The 20,698-nt window shown below is 39.8% G+C and overlaps 1 protein-coding gene and 1 pseudogene across 2 annotated transcripts; one reads left to right on the plus strand and one right to left on the minus strand.

The window, feature by feature from the left end:
* Positions 1-580: 580 nt before the first annotated feature.
* On the minus strand, positions 581-9,864 carry DTD2 (D-aminoacyl-tRNA deacylase 2). 2 transcript variants are annotated; one of them, XM_029238518.1, is made up of 3 exons: positions 9,751-9,864; positions 6,084-6,153; positions 581-2,100 (listed from the first exon to the last, which is right to left on the minus strand). In XM_029238518.1, the coding sequence occupies exons 1-3, from the start codon at positions 9,859-9,861 to the stop codon at positions 1,775-1,777; spliced, it is 507 nt and encodes a 168-aa protein (XP_029094351.1). In that variant the 5' UTR covers positions 9,862-9,864; the 3' UTR covers positions 581-1,774. The 2 variants fall into 2 exon arrangements, with proteins under 2 accessions (XP_029094351.1, XP_029094352.1); XM_029238519.1 differs by lacking the exon at positions 9,751-9,864 and adding an exon at positions 9,344-9,393.
* Positions 9,865-12,934: 3,070 nt separating this feature from the next.
* Positions 12,935-15,181, plus strand: LOC114903388 (annotated as a pseudogene).
* The last annotated feature ends 5,517 nt before the right edge of the window (positions 15,182-20,698 follow it).

A 20,698-nucleotide genomic window follows, 5' to 3' on the forward strand; every position in this document is an offset into this window, starting at 1 on the left:
CATCAAAATGATTTAAAATAGGTAACACATAATCTTTCTGAAAGACATATAAACCTCCTTGGAGAAGGTCTGAGAAAATTGGAGTTTAAAAGTTTATGAATAGTTTATTACATTTCAATAAGTGTATTGCGAATCAATAAAGCAAAAGTTAAGGACAAATGAGCTCACTACCAAGTCAGTTATTGATCCTTAAGTTCCAAAATAGAATAGTACAGGAAGGATATAGAGAAAATAGGACTTTTTGTGGTAAAGGAAACTTTAAGTATCTTAGGAACATAAACCTAAAGAAATTATAAGACACAAAGAATTTTCAACAGCTACTTAAGATGTTTCTTCAAGTCATTGTTTTCATCTTTTTGATAACTAGAAACACTATTTCATTTTCACTCTTTAAAATATTAAATCAAGTCAAATGAGTTTGTAAAAAATGAACATTACCTTTTATTGATTCATTTATTCTTTCAATTTCTTGTATATCTTCCTCTCTTGGCTTTGAAAAGTCTACCTTATTAGGTGTTTATCTTATGTGACTGTCTTAGCTTGGGCTGTTAGAACAAAATACCATAGACTTATGGTGGCTTAAACAACAGAAATTTATTTTCTTACAGCTCTGGAGGCTAGAAGTTCAAGATCAGGGTGCCAGCACGGTTTCTGGTAAGGGTTATCTTCCTGGCTTGTAAATGGCTCCCTTCTCACTGCATTCTCACATGGTGGGCAGAGAAAGGGTGAGCAAGTTCTCTGGTGTTTCTTCTTATGAGGACACTAATCCCATCATAAGGGCCCCACTCTCATGCTCTATCAACCCTGATTACCTTCCAAAGGCCTCATGTGCAAATACCATCACATTGGAGGACTTCAACATATGAATTTTGGGGTGGGGGGAGGACACAAAAATACACTAATAGAAAAAATGATACTGGCTCCAAATCATTAAGTCGATAAAATGGAAATGAACAAGTCAGCTTGTTTTCAAATCATTCCAGTAGAAAGCTTCCCTTTTTATTCCTTTTATTCCTTTTATAGCAATCTAAACCAACAAGAAAGGAACTTCCTAAAAAAATTTATGAACATTAATTTAATGAAACAGTAACTTTTAAAAACCAAAGACAGAAAATGCAACACACATTGTTTTGGTAAAAAACTGAGAAACAGAATATTAAGCCATTAATATATTAAATAAAAACAACTTTTAGTCCCCCATACCTTACTGTTATATCAACTAAAGATTCTTAAAATAATTTAAAGCACTTGGATGTCCTTGGAAAATAATATTAAAATGTACAATAACATTTCTGTATTATATTTTTATAGATATTATTAGAAGGAATAGTAAATTGCATATTCTTTCATTCAAAATATGGAAATCTGAAATACTAAAACCAAATCGACAAAATTATAATCGTAACACAAATAGTGACTTTTACTACATATTACATACATTTGAGGGTATAAGAAACATATTTTTCTTGATTGCACGAAATGCTTAATTACAAAATGCTTAAATACAGCTCTCTAAAAACAATTCCATGTTCTTATCAATGACCATAAAGCGAATACAAGGCATTTTTCAAAATTTTGAGTGTGAGTTTAGGGGAAAGCAGGATGGAAGGTGACTGAGATCCAGAGTTTAGGTGATGTGGCGAGGTCATCCAAGTAGCAGGCTGCAGAGGTATGGATGGGACCCAGGATTTTCTTGTCTAAAAATGCTGCAGATTAGCGTACTCAAGCAGAAGGGGAAGAGAATCTAATTACAACTGTAGAAACTTTTAATTTTTCAAAACTCAATTAGGTGTGTGTATGGTCCATTGGTGTCGAGCTTTAACACCTGCCTGTTGCCGTAAGTGCCATGTTCCACCACAACCCCAGCTTCAGCACACTTGCTGTTAGCAGCTAATTCTTTTTTACAGAGAGTCACAAATTGGGAATAAAGTTCTAACCCCTCTTCTTTTCCAGAGTTAGAGTGATACTGCATGCTTCTTCCTTTTACTCTCCCCCCAAGGGTGGCTTGAGGGATGATAAGAATGTTGCCAGGTAGATCCAATACAGAGACACGCTTGCCATTTTCTGTTTCACTTAATTTCACATTTAACAGTGTATTAACTGGGTAGGGAAGAAAGGAGAACATTTTGAGGTAGAAAACAAACATGAAGAAAACCAACGATCTTCTAGTCAGCAAACCTCATGTTTAAAATCCAGTTTGTCAGCTCATGCTTTTAACCCAAAGTTTCTATTTAGATTTTAAAAGCTGCTTCAGTAAGCTAAATGATCTAAGCATGAAAAACAAGGAAAATTTCATGCAGAAAATGGCATGATGTTTTAAATCTGACTTGGCAGTTAGGATCTCCTAACAATAAGATAATCCAGAAAGGACTAAAGAATTAACTGTATACTGGAACTTCAAGATATTGTTGCCCTGGGGGATACATGAAAAGATTTTGCCTTTTTGTTCCTTTTTATATTTCAAAACAAATCCCACTGGAAAAAAAACATGACAGATCCTCCACACACTTATTCTACTTTATAACAAAGAACATTAAATAAAAACCTTAGTGCATTTATTATTTTAAACTTAGTTGCCTAGAATTCTAAGCTGAGTCAAAGGTTCCAGGTTCAATCCTGTTATAAACTAGTTGATTTTGCAGTTTTATAACCTCAAAGACATTATTAACAAAGACTAATTATTTTACAAACATCACCAGTGTGAGAAGGATAAATGTGAAAGCAAGAATCATCAGAAATTCACTGTCAACTGGGAAAGTAAATCCAAAGGTATAGAGTTACTGGCATTATCTTCATATACATACAGGAAAATATTGTATTATTATTTTTATGGCACTTATGCAAGTATACTCATAGCTAATAAGAAGTGTCAAAATAACCATAAATATCCATGTGTAGCTAAAAAATCTAAACTTAGAAAATCTTTACATTTCAACATTAGCCATTTTCAAAACAATAAGCAAAAGAAATGCCTAATATAAACACCCTTAGGGTCTTCCTACCTCTGTAAAGGGTATAAATAACTTCTACTTGTAAAGAATAGTCCTGAGAGGACACAAACAGTAAAAGAACTATTGAAACCTCACACTCCTGTGTGAATAATCAGGCTTGAAAAGGTATGCTTTCTGGTGGGGTAGTCAATGGTTTCAACTATTAGAGAGCCTGTAGTAAATATTAGCAAGGATTCAGTACAGTGGCCCCACTCTACAAATCAAGGAATTAACCTGGTGAAAACCTGCTAAGGTGAACACCCAAATGAATTCCTAAGCTCTGCATTAAGCACTATCAGTTTTCATTTAACTAATGCCTATTTTAAAATACCTCTAGGGACTTCCCTGGTGGCGCAGCGCTTAAGAATCCGCCTGCCAATGCAAGGGACGTGGGTTCGATCCCTGGTCTGGGAAGATCCCACATGCCACAGAGCAACTAAGCCCGAGCGCCACAACTACTGAGCCTCTGCTCTAGAGCCTGCGAATCACAACTACTGAGCCCACGTGTTGCAACTACTGAAGCCCACACGCCTAGAACATCTGCAACAAGAGAAGCCACTGCAGCGAGAAGCCTGCGCACCGCAACGAAGAGTAGCCTCCGCTCGCCACAATTAGAGAAAGCCCGCGCGTAGCAATGAAGACTCAACACAACCAAAAATAAATAAATAAATAAATAACTCTAATTTTCTCTATTACAAATAGGACTTTGCTATACAGCCTGCAGTCCTATTGATTGCTTCTAAGAAAACTATAATTCTCTGGAGCATTTCATTCCATGTAAATCACTATCCAGCTATCCAGGCCTCAGGCTAGTGACAGACTAAGGAGGCAGTTTTGAAATAACAGGCCAGAGAGGTAAGTATAATTTATTATACTTCCACACACTTCCCTCTACTGGATCTGAGAATTCAATTAATGCTGTTGGTATACAAATATCAGTATGTAGAAGTAAATATAATACAAATGTCAGTAAGTAGAATTAAAATGAGACAATGAATTAATAGCATCTTGGAAACTCAAAGATTCTAAGACAGGTTGTCGATCAAATATCTCTAATGATGTATATGGGAAGTTAAGTTTTGACAGGGCCCTGGATCTCTGTCCAATTATACTGAAGATGAATTGAGGAAGATTCTGCACATCCATACATTAGCCATGCTATTTCAGACTTTATGGATATAACTGGCTGTTATGTTCCCAAGGGCTACATGATTTGATTGGAAAGATCTGAATCCATGTAATAAGTATGAGGTCGGGTTTAAGAGAATCCCATCACACTGGCTTACTTTGCCTCCTGGAACAGAAGAAAGTACAAGCTACTACTATCAATAATAGATGGACTTATTTTGCTTACAACTCACACCAGTAGAATGTGATTCTTAGAGTCACAGCTCTTTACTGAGAATCATGATATATAAAAGCTTTGTGTTAGACTACCCACTAGAAGAGTTAAAGTGGACTTCCTCAGTGTTTTTATTTGGCCACAATTTGGCCAAAAATGCTCTTCCTGTTTTTGAAGATTTCTACTATATAGCTTTCATGGTCAAGAAAGCTTTAATTCAAGGCAAAAACAGACAGAATGTCCAATATCCAAGCATTAAGTCCTGGCAATAACCCTCTGTAACAGGAGACCTCATTTCATTTTCTCTTTAAACCCTTTAAAGCTCCCTATTATCCTTCAGGTTCAAATTTCATTTTTTTTTTACATCTTTATTGGAGTATAATTGCTTTAAAATCATGTGTTAGTTTCTGCTTTATAACAAAGTGAATCAGTTATACATATACATATGTTCCCATATCTCTTCCCTCTTGCGTCTCCCTCCCTCCCACCCTCCCTATTCCACCCCTCTAGGTGGTCACAAAGCACCAAGCTGATCTCCCTGTGCTATGCGGCTGCTTCCCACTACCTATTTATTTTACGTTTGGTAGTGTATATATGTCCATGCCACTCTCTCGCTTTGTCACAGCTTACCCTTCCCCCTCCCCATTTCCTCAAATCCATTCTCTAGTAGGTCAAATTATTACAGTTACTTGCTTTCCATCCTCACCTACTGCAGTCCCTTCTCAAGTCTAGTTTTCATCCTCTGACAAAGTTGTTAAACATGTTTGATGTCTCAGCATAAAATCCCCTCTAGAAGCTTTAGCCCTTTGTCCAAGCTGTTCCTCACTGGGCTATTTACGCTTGAGTTCCACTACTTAAAGCTCTTCTAGGTTAACTTCCGCCTGCTTCAACTACCAATCTATATAATTTATATTTATTAATCCAACTAATGGGTACTGCCTTTACTAATGGAGAGAATATAACCTGTCCCCAACCTTAGGGACAGCTTGACTATTTCAGGCTTCTTTTTTTGTACATAATTATTCTATCAAATACTGTCTTGAGATAGTATATAATTTGATTTGGTATATCTGAACCTATGTAATTATCACAAGGAATGTGCAGTGATATAGAATATCGAGGACACTGGAAAGCTGCAGACAGGTACATTATTGTTCAGAGATGCCCGAACGCTGACTCTTTCTCTGCCCGCAGAGGAGGTGTGGCTGTGATGACACTGAGCTTGGTTTAATAATCATCTTTATACACATTTCCTACAAAGAAGTGCATAAATGGTTAATGTAAATTCTTTTATAATAATGATATAAGCCTGATCTTCACATATTTGATGGGAACCACATGTTGTACATACAGTGTCACCTCTATGCCCCTGTTAGGGACTCTGAGAGATAAGGAGACTATATTAAGAAATGCAGCATCTATTTCTCTCTATGTGGCCACCCTGCTTCCAACAAGTTTCTGTATCCTTGGCTGAATCTCAGTGTGTTGTCTGTGTGTGTGTGTGTGTACACTCTTCTAAACCAATCTATAAACGATCTGAAATGCTGCAGATATTTTAAAAGAATTCTACCACATTTGCTTACATTAAGCTTTGGAAAAGGCAAACAGCTAAAGTCAACAACAGTACACAGAGTTAAGTCATTTATAACTTACATACCAGTACAATTTAAGATTGTGCTTTTTTCCCCTTCTGATTCATCTATCTATTGCTAGTCACTCTCACTCTTAAAAAAGAAACATCAAACACATACCCATTTTGGGAAGAAGCTCTTTATCAGCTCCCTTGAAAAAGCACAGGTAGATCACTAATCCTCTCTGGACCTATGAGAAACCACAATAAATTCAGATTAGAAAGAAGCTTCTATATACAGAGGTAAATGAATAAAATTTCACAACCTTTATAGATAAAAGGTTAAATGCAAAAGAAGAGGAATAACTTTTGATAATAGATTTAATTTCTTAAATATGTGAGAAAATAAAATCTTTTTCAATATTCAGTCACCTCAGTAATCATTTTTCAAAAATTAAGTTTAAAATACAGCCAAGAGCAGTAAAGACCCCAAGTTATACCTTCAAACATTTACTTCTTTTTTTTTTTTAATTAATTAATTTACTTTTGGCTGCGTTGGGTCTTCGTTGCTGCATGTGGGCTTTCTCCAGTTGCAGTGAGTGGGAGCTACTCTTAGTTGCGGTGTGTGGGCTTCTCATTGCGGTGGCTTCTTGTTGTGTAGCACGGGCTCTAGGCGTGTGGGCTGCAGTAGTTGTGGCACGTGGGCTCAACAGTTGTGGCTCACAGGCTCTAGAGAGCAGGCTCAGTACTTGTGGCGCACGGGCTTAGTTGCTCCGTGGCATGTGGGATCTTCCCAGACCGGGGCTCAAACCTGTGTCCCCTGCATTGGCAGGCGGATTCTTAACCACTGCGTCACCAGGGAAGTCCCCAAACATGTACTTCTGATCAAAATCATTAGTACTATGAACTAGCCTCTTCCTAAGTATGGCTGACAGACTTATAAATATTTAGTTTGCAGGGGCCCATTTATTCAACACCAAATGAATTCACATTATATCAGATATGGCTGATGTATAAACAACACTGTAACTGATATGTTTTTTGACATCATCATTCTTTGTTCCTCCTAATCCATTTACTTATAGATAATGAAAATAAGGGTCTGATTCTACTTCAATAAACTCCAAGAAACTGCTGTCCAATTATTTTTTGTTATTTTTGTTAATACATTAAATACACAGTGATTAAACCTTGGAAACTGCATTCATATTAAGTTCTACATCAAGAGGTTTTCTGTTATCAGGAATGTAAGCTTATTTATTTTATATAATGACTTGGATAGTTCTTTATTAGCTCTTGTAGGATAGAGACTATACAGAAAAGAGACTTGACAAATGACTTTGATTTTGCTGCAGAGTGAATCATTAAATTTTTTATTTTGTAGATTAACCTTCTGAGTCCAACAGCTATTACAAAGATTGAGTTAATATCTGTAAAGTGCTTAGAACAGTGCCTGGTTCATAGTAAGAGCGATACAAGTGTGTATTAAGTGACTATGTAAAAAGAAATTTAAGGACTGAAACACAATATATTTTACATCTTAACTCCCAAAGCACTTTACAGACTGTTTTGTACATGATAGGGACTCTGTTGGTTGCATTTAAGTTCTACTGTATATTACAGGCTCTATGTGTTATCTAAATACTCTTGTAAATAAACATAAATGCAGCTCTGCATTCACACCTGATTTACCTGGATAAGAAGTAACCTTTTATAAGAGTAATTGTGCTCTTGAACAAACAAGTGCCTCCAGGGCACACCCATAAGTAAGGAGGTGGCAGGTTGAATAATACAGATATCTGCACCACTGTCACAGCTCTCTACACTGGGATTGTTTCAGCACAGGCCAAAGTTTCTCAAGCATACTCGTATTTGGACACATGCAATGTCAGAATTAAGTAATTGCAGGAATGAACACCTGTTGGGACTTCTCTGGTGGCCCAGTGGTTAAGACTCCACCCTTCCATTGCAGGGGTTAGATCCCTGGTCAGGGAACTAAGATCCCACATGCAGCATGGCTTGGCCAAAAACAAACAAACAAACAAACAAAAAAACACTAGTTCTTTCCTTCTACTCACCACACTACCTCTTCATTAAGGTATTTTCTTTTAGTTTATTCCAAAAATAGCTCTTAAATTGTGATCTACAAATTCCCCTCCTCAAGGCAGAATCACCTTCCTTGTAGCTTCTTTTGGTATAAATAGAACATTTCAAATATATAGGAAAGTACACATAATTCTCACTGTAGGTTAAAAATGTTCACCTTCCAGGAAGAAAAACATTAGCCTGTGACAGCAAACGTCTAAATGAATGAAACCAAGAACACGCAAAGTAACCTTCAAATCAAAAAGTAAACTTAAAAACAATTAAAAATGTTTTTTTTTAAAATTAGAACTTTTAGTAATAGAATAGCTGATGCTTGAGAAAGAGGAAAGAATTTACTCTCTAATTACTCGTCAGCTCTTCATACTAATTTAGCCATGTGTGGGAGTGGAAGAGAAAGCTTTAAAATAGCTTTTAAAGTTAATAAACACACTGATAGTTTGGAAGGCTGCAATAAACTATCCGTGATTTTGCACAAGGAGATGTGACATGAAGAATATAAAAGGATAAAGAAGCATGGAAGAAATCTAAATGATTAAGTTTGGGATTTATAGTCCCATGAAGCAAGTATAAAAATAGGCAATTCTTTGGACAGTATGGCAAAAATAATATAATCTCAAAATAGGGAAGAGAAATTTTTAAGAGACCATAACAAAAGAAATAAGAAATGAATTTTTGAGAAAGAAAAAGGGAGGGCAAAAATATAGGACTGTTTATGCTTATAAATATTTCCAAATTACAAGGGAGTAACAGATAGTGATTTAAGAATAGTCACCCACATATAGTTCATGGGTAGTATTTAAAATAATAACTAGGATTGTGTTAAGGAGTGCTAGATTTGGGACGGAATTCAGCAGATGAATGAATGAAATACTCCTACATTAAAGTTTCTGAGTACCTCCACCAGTTTTACTTATTATTACACATTTTTTTCCTTCATTTCAACTTACTCCAAAAAATAAGTCGGGGGCCTTAAAGAAAATTTTGTTTTTGCATGGAATTTTGCATATGGGCAGGCTCTTTTAAAAAGGAAAATATTCAAGCAGAAGGATATCATATTGGTGTAAACGTTTTAAATTCTCTGGAGGAAATGTGTTTGATAACAATGCAACATTATTATAAAAGTAGTCATCTTTGTTCCTGGTGGGAAATAAGTCAAGTTTTTAAAAGTTTCTTGAAAAAAGAACTGCTTCATGGGCAATCTCACGACTGTGCTAACACCTAGCTGCAGTCAACCTAAGAGGGAATTCGACGGGATCCGGAGCACAAGTCAAAACAGATCTTGAACGCTTGCAACAAATCTAACCTAGAAGCTCGAACCAGATCAGGACAACTCACCAGCAGCCCGAGCATTGCGCAGGGCGTGGCAAGGCTTTTTGCTCTTTTGAAGCAAGAGGTCTGAGCTACTAGGCCTAAAGTCCACAGAGCTCAGGTAGGCAAACGGTGAGGGGAAGCTCCCAATTCCCGGGGTGCCAAGCAGGGGACACCCTCTTCCTCTCGGAAAATAAGTCCGAGGGAGAAAGGGCCAGGGCCGGTGGTGCAGGACTAAGGAGAGAGGCGACCACAGCTAGGCACTGAGGGCAGCGTTGGGCGGACCGGCCGGGAGTCCCGCCCCGCCCACTGCACGTGCCACACGCCACGCGACCGGCTCGGAGGGAGACGCTAGGGCACAAATCGCCTAGACAGTGCGGTGAGAACCGCCCCTGCGCGCCACAGGATAACCGGAGCTGCGGAGCCGACGTTACCTCCACCCACTGGGCCGCGGCGTCCCCTTCGGCGGGGCGTACTTGCAGCCGGGCGTGCAGGCACTGCTGCAGGAGGGCCCGGGCCTGAGGTGGCCGGCCACTTTCAGCCATGGCTCAGGCCCGCGCGGATATCCCCCAGGTTCCAGCCACGCGCCACAAAGGCCCGCCCCCGGCGCTCAGGGAGCATTGGACGGGGCGCGACGCGGCGGAGGTACGTGCTGGTCGCCCGTGGCCCCGCCTCCAGAAGGGCGGGGCCTCTGACTGGCTCTTCGGTGGCCCGGATGTGCGGTCTTAAAAGACTTGTATGTACTAACCCTTACCCCAACCTACATGCAATTCGGTAGAAGGCGCTCAGTGTATGCTTTTAAGCGAGTGAAAAGACCCAGTGGTTCTCTTCCCAACATACCTTTTTTTTTTTTGCGGTACGCGGACCTCTCACTATTATGGCCTCTCCTGTTGCGGAGCACAGTCTCCGGACGCGCAGGCTCCGGACGCGCATGCTCAGCGGCTATGGCTCACGGGCATGTGGGATCTCCCCGGACCGGGGCACGAGCCCGTGTCCCCTGCATCGGCAGGCGGACGGACTCTCAACCACTGCGCCACCAGGGAAGCCACTAGCATACCTTTTAAAGAGACATTTTTCGGCTCAGAAAGCTTAAGTTTACAGACGTTGAAAATTTTTAAATCTGCTAAGTCCATATTATGCCCATTGTGAAGACAGGTAAATAGAATGAGTCAATTGAATCACAAAACAAGCGGAGGTGGAACTGAAAGCTATAAATCTTTCAAAAAAATCTCCTTACCCCAAATAATAAAACAACGCTTCCTCCTCTATCAAGAATGCTATAAATCATTCTGTTCTCGCAGTTGTGGAAAGGTATTGGTAGGCTATGTGAATACATATTTGGAGATCAATCTTTTAGAGAATATCCTTGCTAAAAATATTCTTATCCAAGAAAGTGTTTGATTTTAATAAATTTTTAAACATGCTACTAATTCAAAAATAAAATGACATAGTCTGATGCACATAATGATACTGAATTCTGTGGTGTTTCCTGTAAGTACATATTAGAGTGTAAATGAAATTAAACAAGGGCTTGATTTTCTTTCCCACATAATGTATTCCTTGAACCTGCGTCAGATTAGCATTATTTTTCTATGGGCTTGGAGGGTTTAGATGAAGAATAATAGTGTTACCCTGACTGCGTTACCCAGGTCATTGATTTGGGCTCAGTTGGCACAATATGCCTATACATCCTGGTCTCTGTTTCAGAAGATGACATCACTGACAGTGTTGCTATCCATATAAAGTAATGTAGCTGAAGAAAATAATCTATGTGTAATGAACAGTCCTTTCTACACAGAATTGAAGCTGCCTGTTTGCTGGTTATCTTGCAGGCTGCCTTTCACTTTTTGTAAAAACAGAAAGCAAAATCTCACATTATCTCTGATTGAGGGATTGCAGGGGTTCCTACATTTGTTGACATTTGTCTGCAGAGCACAGACAAATTGCATTGTCTGCACCTTTATGTCTCTTTTCTCTTTCACTCCCAGACTCAAGTTTTACAGGCTTGAATGAACTTTGACATAGAGGGCCCTTAGCCTTCACCCAGAATAAGAGAGGACTTCGTGTCCGTTTGTATATGGGTGTAGGAGATAGGGAACTCTCTTGAAAATAGTCTGTGGTTCCCAGAAATTTTTCCACAGTGAAGGGACGTTAGCAAATTGAGAAATCCTTCCTGTGAGTAGATGGAGTCTGGTTGGTAATGGTTAGCCTCTCAAAAAACACCAATTACTTTAAATCTTCCTGTTAAGTGAGGATCTTATTCTTTCTTTCTACCTGCAGAGGGCAGTAGAGAGTAGGCACTAAAGAGAAAGTATTTACTTTCTGTATTTTATTTATTTTTTTGAACATCTAGTTTCATTCCACAAAGAATTTAAGAAGGTCAACCATACCTGCAATAAAATAGTGAAATGTGAATAAAAATAAAGCATAAGGAGTAAAGAAAATGGAATTATGTCAGTTGGAATGTGGAAAATTGAAAACAAATAGACAAGACAGTGGTTCTTGACTGGAGTGCTGAGATGATAACGTAGCAAAGTTTTCACAGAAATACAACTTCAATTTTTGTTATAAAACAGTTATGTTCATCACATGTAATGTTGACGTGGAGCATGTTGTACAATTTCCTTCAAGTTAGATGTAAGAGGCAAAGCACAACATTAAGTTGGCTCTAGAGGAAGAAGATTCACTGGAACATAAGAGATCACTGTCTGGGCAAGAATAGTTCTCAAACAGCTACAGTGCTGAAAGGAGACCATGCAGCTAGTGCATTAGTTATGAAAGCTTTCTAGGCCCTCTGAGACGGTATAATAATTTAGAGTTATTTTAAGTTGTTTAATTCATTCAAGTTGGCTGCCCCAAATTTTAACAGAGAACCACTTCTGAAAGATCCTTTACAGGTGATAGTAAGCTTCCTGATTGTAAAGAGGAAAAGAAAGAAAAATGAACTGTTTCGTAATCTGTTTCATAGACTAAGAAATCTGTTTCTTGGACTAAGCAGAGCTTTACGTAAGATTTAGCTCTAGAATGAACCTCTTGCCCGAGGCTTTACTTGGAGGTATGTTAATCAGTAGATATGCAACAGGAAGAGATAGAGGTTTCATTTCAGGGAAGGCTTGGAAGAAATCTAGCCCCCTACCTCAAAGCTTAGAGAGGTTTTTCTTTTTGTTTTTTTTTTTCCTCAGTGCCTAGGGAGGTGATCAGTTTCTGAGAAATTAGTTCATACTAACTAAATTGCACATGAATTGGGATAGAACCAGAATACTAATTTATTCATTTGTAGTAAGAAATATTGCTGTGACATGGAGTGGAAATTCTCACATAAGGCATGATCAACACATTTTCCCTTGTGCAAGCAGGGTATACTAGATTATATTCAGAAGTCTCTTTACCAATTTACTATGAGAGATAGTCACTCTTCTACCAGGGTATCTGAAACAGGTGTGAAAGACCCAGGTGAATTCGGGCTTCAAGACACATGGCGCACCTGGTGGCCTCTGAGACAGTGGTGGCAGGGCCCGCGGCTCTGGCCTGGGGCGCCCAGGCTGCAAGGGGAGCTGCCGCCGCCTCGGGCCCATGGGGTCCCCTTCCCCCAAGGCCGCTGAGAGGCAGCTGGCCGGGGAGCTCATCCCTCCGTGGGTGAGCGAGCTGTCCCGGGCCGTGTGGACCAACAGCCTGTGCCTGGCGCACGGCGGCGGCAAGATCCTGCCCAACAGCCCGGTGCTCAACACGCACCTGGTCAAGAGCCACCACCAGCAGGATGGCATAGAGAATCCAACAATAGGAAGAGATTTGAAAACTGTCCTGAGGTTCTGCTGTTGTCCGATGGAAGGATGCCCGAGAGGCCCTGACAGACCAAGTTCTCAATTTTCTCTCAGAAAACAGCACTTTATGAAAATGCATGCGGAAAAGCAGCACAAACATAGTTAAGTGCAGCAATTCGTATGGCACTGAGTAGGACTTGAAAAGACATCCAGAGGATTGTGGCAATACCTTCCAGTGCACATGTGGCTGTCCCTATGCCAGAAGGACTGCATTTACAGTCCCACATCTACCGAACTGGCCGTGCGATCCCTGCAGAACACAGGGATCCATCTAGTAAGAAAAGGAAAATGGAAAAGTGCCTGCACAACCAGAAGTTGTCCAGTAAGACCAGTAAATCACTGAGCAACCAATCAACCCCAACACCAGATGCTCAAGAGCTAGAAACTTCAGAAATAAAGCTAATGGCTTCTTTTGAAGACTCTTGCAGCTCTAATGCCAGAAAGCAGACTCTTCCAACACGTCCAAGGTATCCTCAGATGTTGCTTTTACCAAAGCCTGAAGTGCCTGTCTTTGTGCCTACAGCAGACTCCTCAGCCCAGCCTGTAGTGTTGGGTGTCGATCATCAGGGCTCTGTCCCCCCGGTTCTGTGCACTTACTGCCCTTGTCCATAGGAACCCTGATCCTCGGCCTAGATTCAGAGGCTTGCTCTCTCAAGGAGAGCCTCCGTCTTTCAAAAATTGTAAATCCCGTTGCTGTTGAGCCAATTAGCACAGGTGTTCAAGTGAACTTGGGTAAAAGTCCATCTAATTCTTTACAAGAACTAGGGAACACATGTCAAGAAAACAGCATTTCTTCAATCAATGCACAGGCAGACCTGTCTTACACCACACAACACTTTTTACTGTCTGCACAGTGGGCTAGCCCTGATTCCTCTGTATCACCTTGTTCGTAAACTGATTTGACATTTGGTTCTCAAGTTCCCCTTCCCATTAGTGTTCATACTCAAAATTTTTGCCCAGCTCTAAGGTAATCTCATCTATAGCTGCTCAGACTGATGTATTTATAGATCCCAGTTTCCCGTCAGGTGGGATCTCTTTTGAGAGAAACTCAGACCAGTGGAATGCGAAGTCCAACAGATGATCGAGTACAGATAGACCAAGCTGTAATGTGTGGAGACATTTTTGAGAGTGTTCATTCATCATATGATGTTTCTACAGACAAATTATAAGCAGCAGCTTAGTAGCAGAGACTGTAACTCATGGTTTGTTACCTCAGAACCACCCTAAAACTTTAAATCAAGATATGGAGAAATCTGAACCAATCATGAACTTCATTCAGCACACAGAATAGTACACTTTCTTCACAGAACATGACAGATAATCGGACCTGAACCAGGGATTTATTAAGTGATCTGGAAAACATCTTGTCAAGTAATCTGCCTGGTCAGACACTGGACAATTGTAGTCTTCGTCTGACACAAGTAATGGACCTGACACCCAGCTCCCATCTGGCCCAACCCAGAATCCTGCAGTTGATTTTGATATTGAAGAGTTCTTTTTGGCCTCAAACATCCAGACTCAAACTGAAAAGAGTGAACTTAGCCCCATAACCACTGAGCCAGTCTTGGAATCGCTGGACATAGAGACCCAAACTGACTTCTTACTTGCAGACACCTCTGCCCAGTCCTACAGTCGTAGAGGAAATTCTAACTTCTTAGGCCTTGAAATGTTTGACACGCAGACACAGAGGGACTTGAACTTCTTTTTAGACAGTAGCCCTCATCTGCCTCTGGGAAGTATTCTGAAACACTCCAGCTTTTCCATGAGTATTGATTCATCTGACACAGAGACCCAAACTGAAAGAATCTCCGCTGCTAAACACCTACCTGCTCTAGAAAGCAAAGTTCAGTTAAGCAGTGCAGAAACACAGACCATGAATTCTGGCTTTGAAACTTTAGGGCGCTTATTCTTCAACAGCAATAAAACTCAGACAGCAATGGATGACTTTCTTCTGGCGGATTTGGCCTGGAACACAATGGAAACTCAATTCAGCTCTGTTGGAACCCAGTTGTGTGCACAACTACACCCAGTCTCCAACTTCTGAAAGTGGAGTTCACATGGGGGATGGCATTTACGGTTCCCTTCTGGATTTAGAAGATGGAGAATGGGGACAACAGTATTAACTCTATTGAATGTAGTTGATGATACAGTTACTTCGATTCTTTGAGGTTCTTTGCCTTTTGCACTTATAAGCATGAAATTTGTGTAAAAATGTATGAGTGTATTATAAAGTGTAAGATGTTGATCTAAAAAAGTGATTGTTTTTTGTGTTGCCTACATTTGCCCTTTCAGTGTAGACGTCCCTTCTTAAAAAAAAAAATGTATTTCACACCTTTAAAACCCATCTAGCGGGGGACTTCCCTGGTGGTCCAGTGGGTAAGACGCAGTGCTCCCAATGCAGGGGACCTGGGTTCAATCCCTGGTCAGGGAACTAGACCCTACATGCATGCCGCAACTAAAACATCCCACGTGCCACAACAAAGATCCCATGTGCCACAAAGAAAATCCCCAAGTGCAGCAACTAAGACCCAGCACAACGTAAAAAAAAAAACCCATCTAGCCATTTAGCTGAATCAAGCTCACCAGGACTAGTGTACAAACTTTTCAAATTTTTGAAACATTTTAGTTGACATATGACTTACTTAAATTGCACCTAAAATACTTTTGCCAGTGCTTGTTAGAAATTCCTGTTTCCTAATAATGTCTAAAGAAGTCTGATGCTGCACAATCAGATTTAAACACCATCAGCTTCATCTGCTTTGACATCTTACTCTTTCCTTATTTGAAGGCACAAAGGAAAACTACAGCTGTCTTTAGCTTTTTTTTTTTTTGCAGTATGCGGGCCTCTCACTGTTGTGGCCTCTCTCGTTGCGGAGCACAGGCTCCGGACGCGCATGCTCAGTGGCCATGGCTCACGGTCCCAGCCGCTCCGTGGCATGTGGGATCCTCCCGGACCGGGGCACGAACCCGTGTCCCCTGCATCGGCAGGCGGACTCTCAACCACTGCGCCACCAGGGAAGCCCCTGTCTTTAGCTTTTGAGACAATTTTCATATGGTCAATGCCATCCCTCCTCTACGTGAACTCTTACTGATACCAGCGTTTAAGTGTATAGTACTTTCCTCACAAGACGTGTTTCTGTAAAATTCTTGCTTAAAGAAGTAGCAGCAAGCACTTAGTGTGAATAGCGATCGTTTCAGTCTAAGTGACAGTAAGTCGCCCCAACTATGGAAACGCTGGGCTGTGGAATCATGCCTATTAGCTCATACTGGAGTGCGTCCTATGAGCGTCCCCCCTACTCCCTACAAAAGGCCAGGACGGTGCTCCAGAGCTGTTCCTCAAAGAGCACCCACCAGCTGAGTCCAAGTTTTGTCACTCTAATTGTTAAAAAAAATAAAGTAAGGAGAAAAGGAAATTCCCCACTAAATTTCAATACTATGCATAAGCTTGATAGGGCAAGAGTGCAATAAACAACTATTTTAAAGTGAATCTTCTTTTCATCCACCTCTCATTTTTTCCTTGAATGAGGAAACACATTGGTCCAGCAAGGATAGTAACTGTGCCTTGAGGATAGCAATAATAGAATAGATCCATCTAAGATATGGTGTTCTGCATTTTGTTGCTTTGTTTAGAGAGGATAATACCAGTCTTCAATCGAAGTAAGGTGATGACTGATTGCTTCAGTATTCAAGAACATCTATGTTTTGAGATGGGTCTGTGGTCAAGTATGCTTTTGAGGTTTTCTGTATTTAGGAGATCCTGAGTTCTTGATTGCTGGCCAAATTTCAAGCAAGTAAAAATCAGTGCAGTCTGTAAATTTCTCTAAGTTTACCCAAAAAAATTCTCTGTTCCTTCTGTGGCACATGCTTATGCTGCTGAAGGCTAAATCCTCAAAATAAAACCTAAGGGGGAGACTAATAATTCATTAAAGTATAATAAATCAGTGGTTTGCTACTAATTGCTATCCCGTAGAAGAATTGTTGGTAGTGGATAAATAATATATCCTAGGCAGATGAACTCAACCTAGTAGATAAAAGTTTGCTTTGGTCACAGTTGCCTATGAATATGGCAAAACAAACATAAAGCCTTAACTTAGAATTTCATTATGTTTTAGAGTCATCACTGCCTTAATGTTCAAACATCTATTTAAGTTCTCCTAGTAAGGAGAAATGCATGTTTGATTATGCCTTTTGTAAATATATACACAGTGATCTATGGCTTTAAAAAATTTTTGTGTTTCTGTGACAATGTTAATCCAGCCAATTGAGTTATTTACAGAAAATTGAGGATGCAGTAGTTCTTCATGTACAAGTAAGAACTGTTTCCCCCCAAGAACCTTAGCTACCTGAATTGTTCTAAGGTTATTTGTAAGAGCTGAAACTCAGCGATTGAAGAGAAGTGAGAATTCTAAAAAAAAAAAAAAAGACACTTGGGGCTTCCCTAGTGGTCCAGTGGTTAAGACTCCACCTTCCACTGCAAGGGGCGTGGGTTCGATCTTTGGTCAGGGAAGTTCCACATGCTGGAAGGTGTGGCCAAAAACAAAAAAAAGACACTTGGCACATGCACTAAGACTGTGAGGAAAAAGGAAACATACATATTTAAATAAGAGTCTGAAATAAAAACTCCAAGGGCAAATGCTCCAGCCATAAGCATATATTTGATATTTTGTCATGGAGCCTCTTCTTACATAGGCAGAAACTGATGCCATGGTGTTAATCATGGGCTTAATCAATCATGGGCTGTTGAAGCCCCTCCAATACAAAAATATGAGGCCAGGGAAAATGATAGTGCCCACCTAAGAGCTGAGTCCCTTCTTAACACAAATAGTTTGTACAACCAGGTAGGAAATGGAATTGAGTTTGGAACTTGATATTGACTGTTCTTTTGTTCAACTTGCTTTTTAAAATTCTTATTTTATTACTGTACCATTTGCTGGTGTGTTGCCTAGGTAACGTAACATAGCAAGTGCTTTTAACTGTAAGGCAATGATGCATATCTTTGGCAATCTGTAGGGTTTCCCCAGGGCAGGCTGATCAATTATGTTGATGTTTGGGTTATTTTTCAGTTCATAATGTTGTGATAACTTGGCAAAGCATTGCATAACCTTCTGAATATTTGTATACTTCTGTTAGCTGTTTTGTCAAGTCAGGCCAGCCTGTTGTAAGGGCTTTTTAAAATAATTTTGACACCTGCATCCTTTGTAGAAAAAAATTGTGAAAGATTTTGAAATGGGCAAAAGAGATTTCTAGATATCTTTTTAACAGAATGCTGGAACCTCTGGGATTTACCTGGTCCTATAGGGCTATACAGGGTTTGTCTTTGACTAGACTATCTTACAACTCTGTAGAGATAGAAGCTAACTCTTTGAACACTGATACTGTCTATAAAAATGTAAAATTTGATTATTACTCTGTGGGTATTGACCGGTTTTGCCAATTTTGCATCCATTTGTAAATTCATTTCAGCATTCCTTACCTGACTAAAAGTATATAGCACCTTGAGTAGTTCTCTCTCTCTCTCTCTAATAAACTTTAAGCTTTAGAATAGATGTAGATTTACAGAAAAGTTGCAAAGATACCAGAGCATTCCCATATACCCCTCACCCAGTTTCTTCTGTTATTAACATCTCAAATTACTATGGTATTTTTGTCACAACTAAGAATCCAGCACTGGTATATTAATTAAACTCCATACTTTATTCAGATTTATTAGGTTTTCTCTAAATCCTTTTTCTGTGTCCCATCCAGGATACCACATTACATTTAGCTGACAAGATTCCTTAGCTCATGACAGTTTCTCACACTTGCCTTGTTTTCGATGGCCTTGACAGTTTTGGGTAGTACTGGTCAGGTATATTGTAGGATGCCCCTCTATTGGGATTTGATGTTTTTCTCATGATTAGAGCAGGGTTATGGGCTTTTGAGGATGACCATAGAGATGAAGTGACCTTCTGATTACATCATATCAATGGTACATTCTGTCAACAGGTCTTATTGATGGTGATGTTGACCTTAATTACCTGACTAGGGTAGTGTGTTTGCCAAGTTTCTCCACTGTAAACTTACACACAGACCCACTTCCATGATTTAGTCTTTGGAAGCAGATCACTAAACACAGCCCATACTCAAGGGGTAGGGAGTTATGATCTACCTCCTTGGCTAGGGAGTATCTGCATAAATTATTTGGAATTCTTTATTTGAGGAGATTTGAGTTCTACTTTGAACTGGCTGTAATATATTACTGGTTTCTTCCTTGCTGAGTTAAGTGTGAATGAAATAAAAATCTTTGACACATGTTGATTTTATGTTTGTATGAGAATTGTGATTTTATTCTTTTTAAAAAATTATTCTCATATCGTTCTACCAAGAAATGTGGGAATTATTTTTTATATAGTTCTTTGAAATCCATGGATAAGTGCCATAAACAAATACATTATTTGGAAAAGAAGATATTGAAGATTATTTATAGTCAGAGAAAAAATAAGTTATTTTATCACACTGACTGTATCAGTCAGGGTCCTATCAGCAAGTAACACACTCTAAATAGGATAACCTGGGAAAGTTTTATTGACAAAGGCACTATTTACAAAGGTGTGGGTGTAGGGGCACCACAGTGGGTAGTGTAGTAACAGCTGAGATGTTACTGTTCCCTTGGGCATGGTAACAGGTGAGATGTTACCATTCCCTTGGCCTGAAGAGAGAAAAGGAAAGAGTCTGGAATCCAGGGGTAGAGACTTACATAGACCCTTAAGAGAAGGAATGAACCTTCTGCTAAGAAGCATAGCCAAATTTAGGTGACCCTTTAGGAAGGGAGCTAGGGAAATAAATACCTGACTGCATTTTCTACCTTCCTTCCATTTTCTGCCAGAGCTCCCCATTGCAAAAAACAGCCAATAGCTAGGAAGCCTGGGGACCTGTTGATGTCCCAGCCTCCAGGGCAGAAAGCAGGGTGGAGAATGCTTGAGTGTAGATCAGGAAGGCCATCAAAAGATATCTGGCACGCTGACTGAAGAGGTTGTAAAGGCCACATTGAGGTCTCTTTTGTCATCTTTTTGTGGGAAGGTAACAGCAGAGAAGACAAAGAGAGACATAGCTGCTGTTAACATTTTTAGCGGAACTATTTAATTTCTCCAAGAGTTTACAGAGGTGAAGTTTGACTTAGTGAGTTATCAGTGTAAGGTGAGTCAAGGTCCTTGACCCCTCCCCACCTTTTTTTCCAGCCATTGGGAATATGGCAAGACATCAGAGGAGAATGGTTGCTGCGATCCTAGCCTTGGTGAAAATGTCTCCTATGCAGCCCAGCTTGCATGGCAGGAAGGTGTCTACGAAAAATTCATCAGTCGATCTAAGACAGAAATTGAAAATTTTATTTGAGCCAAATTCAAGGATTGTAATCCAGGAAGAGCATCTCAGAAAGCTCTGAGAACTGTTCCACCCATTAGAAGTCAAGGCACAGTTATATAAGTTTTTCAAAACAGAAAGCTGTACATTAAATGATGCATTATTGACAGTTTATACAATCCAGATCTAAGCATCATCTAGTGGCCCCTTACAAGATGGAGAA

This window comes from Monodon monoceros, unplaced genomic scaffold (genome assembly GCF_005190385.1).
Source record: "Monodon monoceros isolate NGI ecotype Baffin Bay Population unplaced genomic scaffold, NGI_Narwhal_1 Super_Scaffold_21, whole genome shotgun sequence".
In the NCBI taxonomy this organism is placed as follows: Eukaryota; Metazoa; Chordata; class Mammalia; order Artiodactyla; family Monodontidae; genus Monodon; species Monodon monoceros.

What these genes read in the sequence shown, in the direction of transcription:
- DTD2 (XM_029238518.1), bottom strand. Translation starts at nt 9,861, where the DNA reads ATGGCTGAAAGTGGCCGGCCACCTCAGGCCCGGGCCCTCCTGCAGCAG. An exon ending in CCGCGGCCCAGTGGGTGGAG is followed by an intron (nt 6,154 to 9,750) that starts GTAACGTCGGCT and finishes GGTTTCTCATAG; the next exon opens with GTCCAGAGAGGATTAGTGAT. An exon ending in AGAGCTTCTTCCCAAAATGG is followed by an intron (nt 2,101 to 6,083) that starts GTATGTGTTTGA and finishes TTCCCTACCCAG; the next exon opens with TTAATACACTGTTAAATGTG.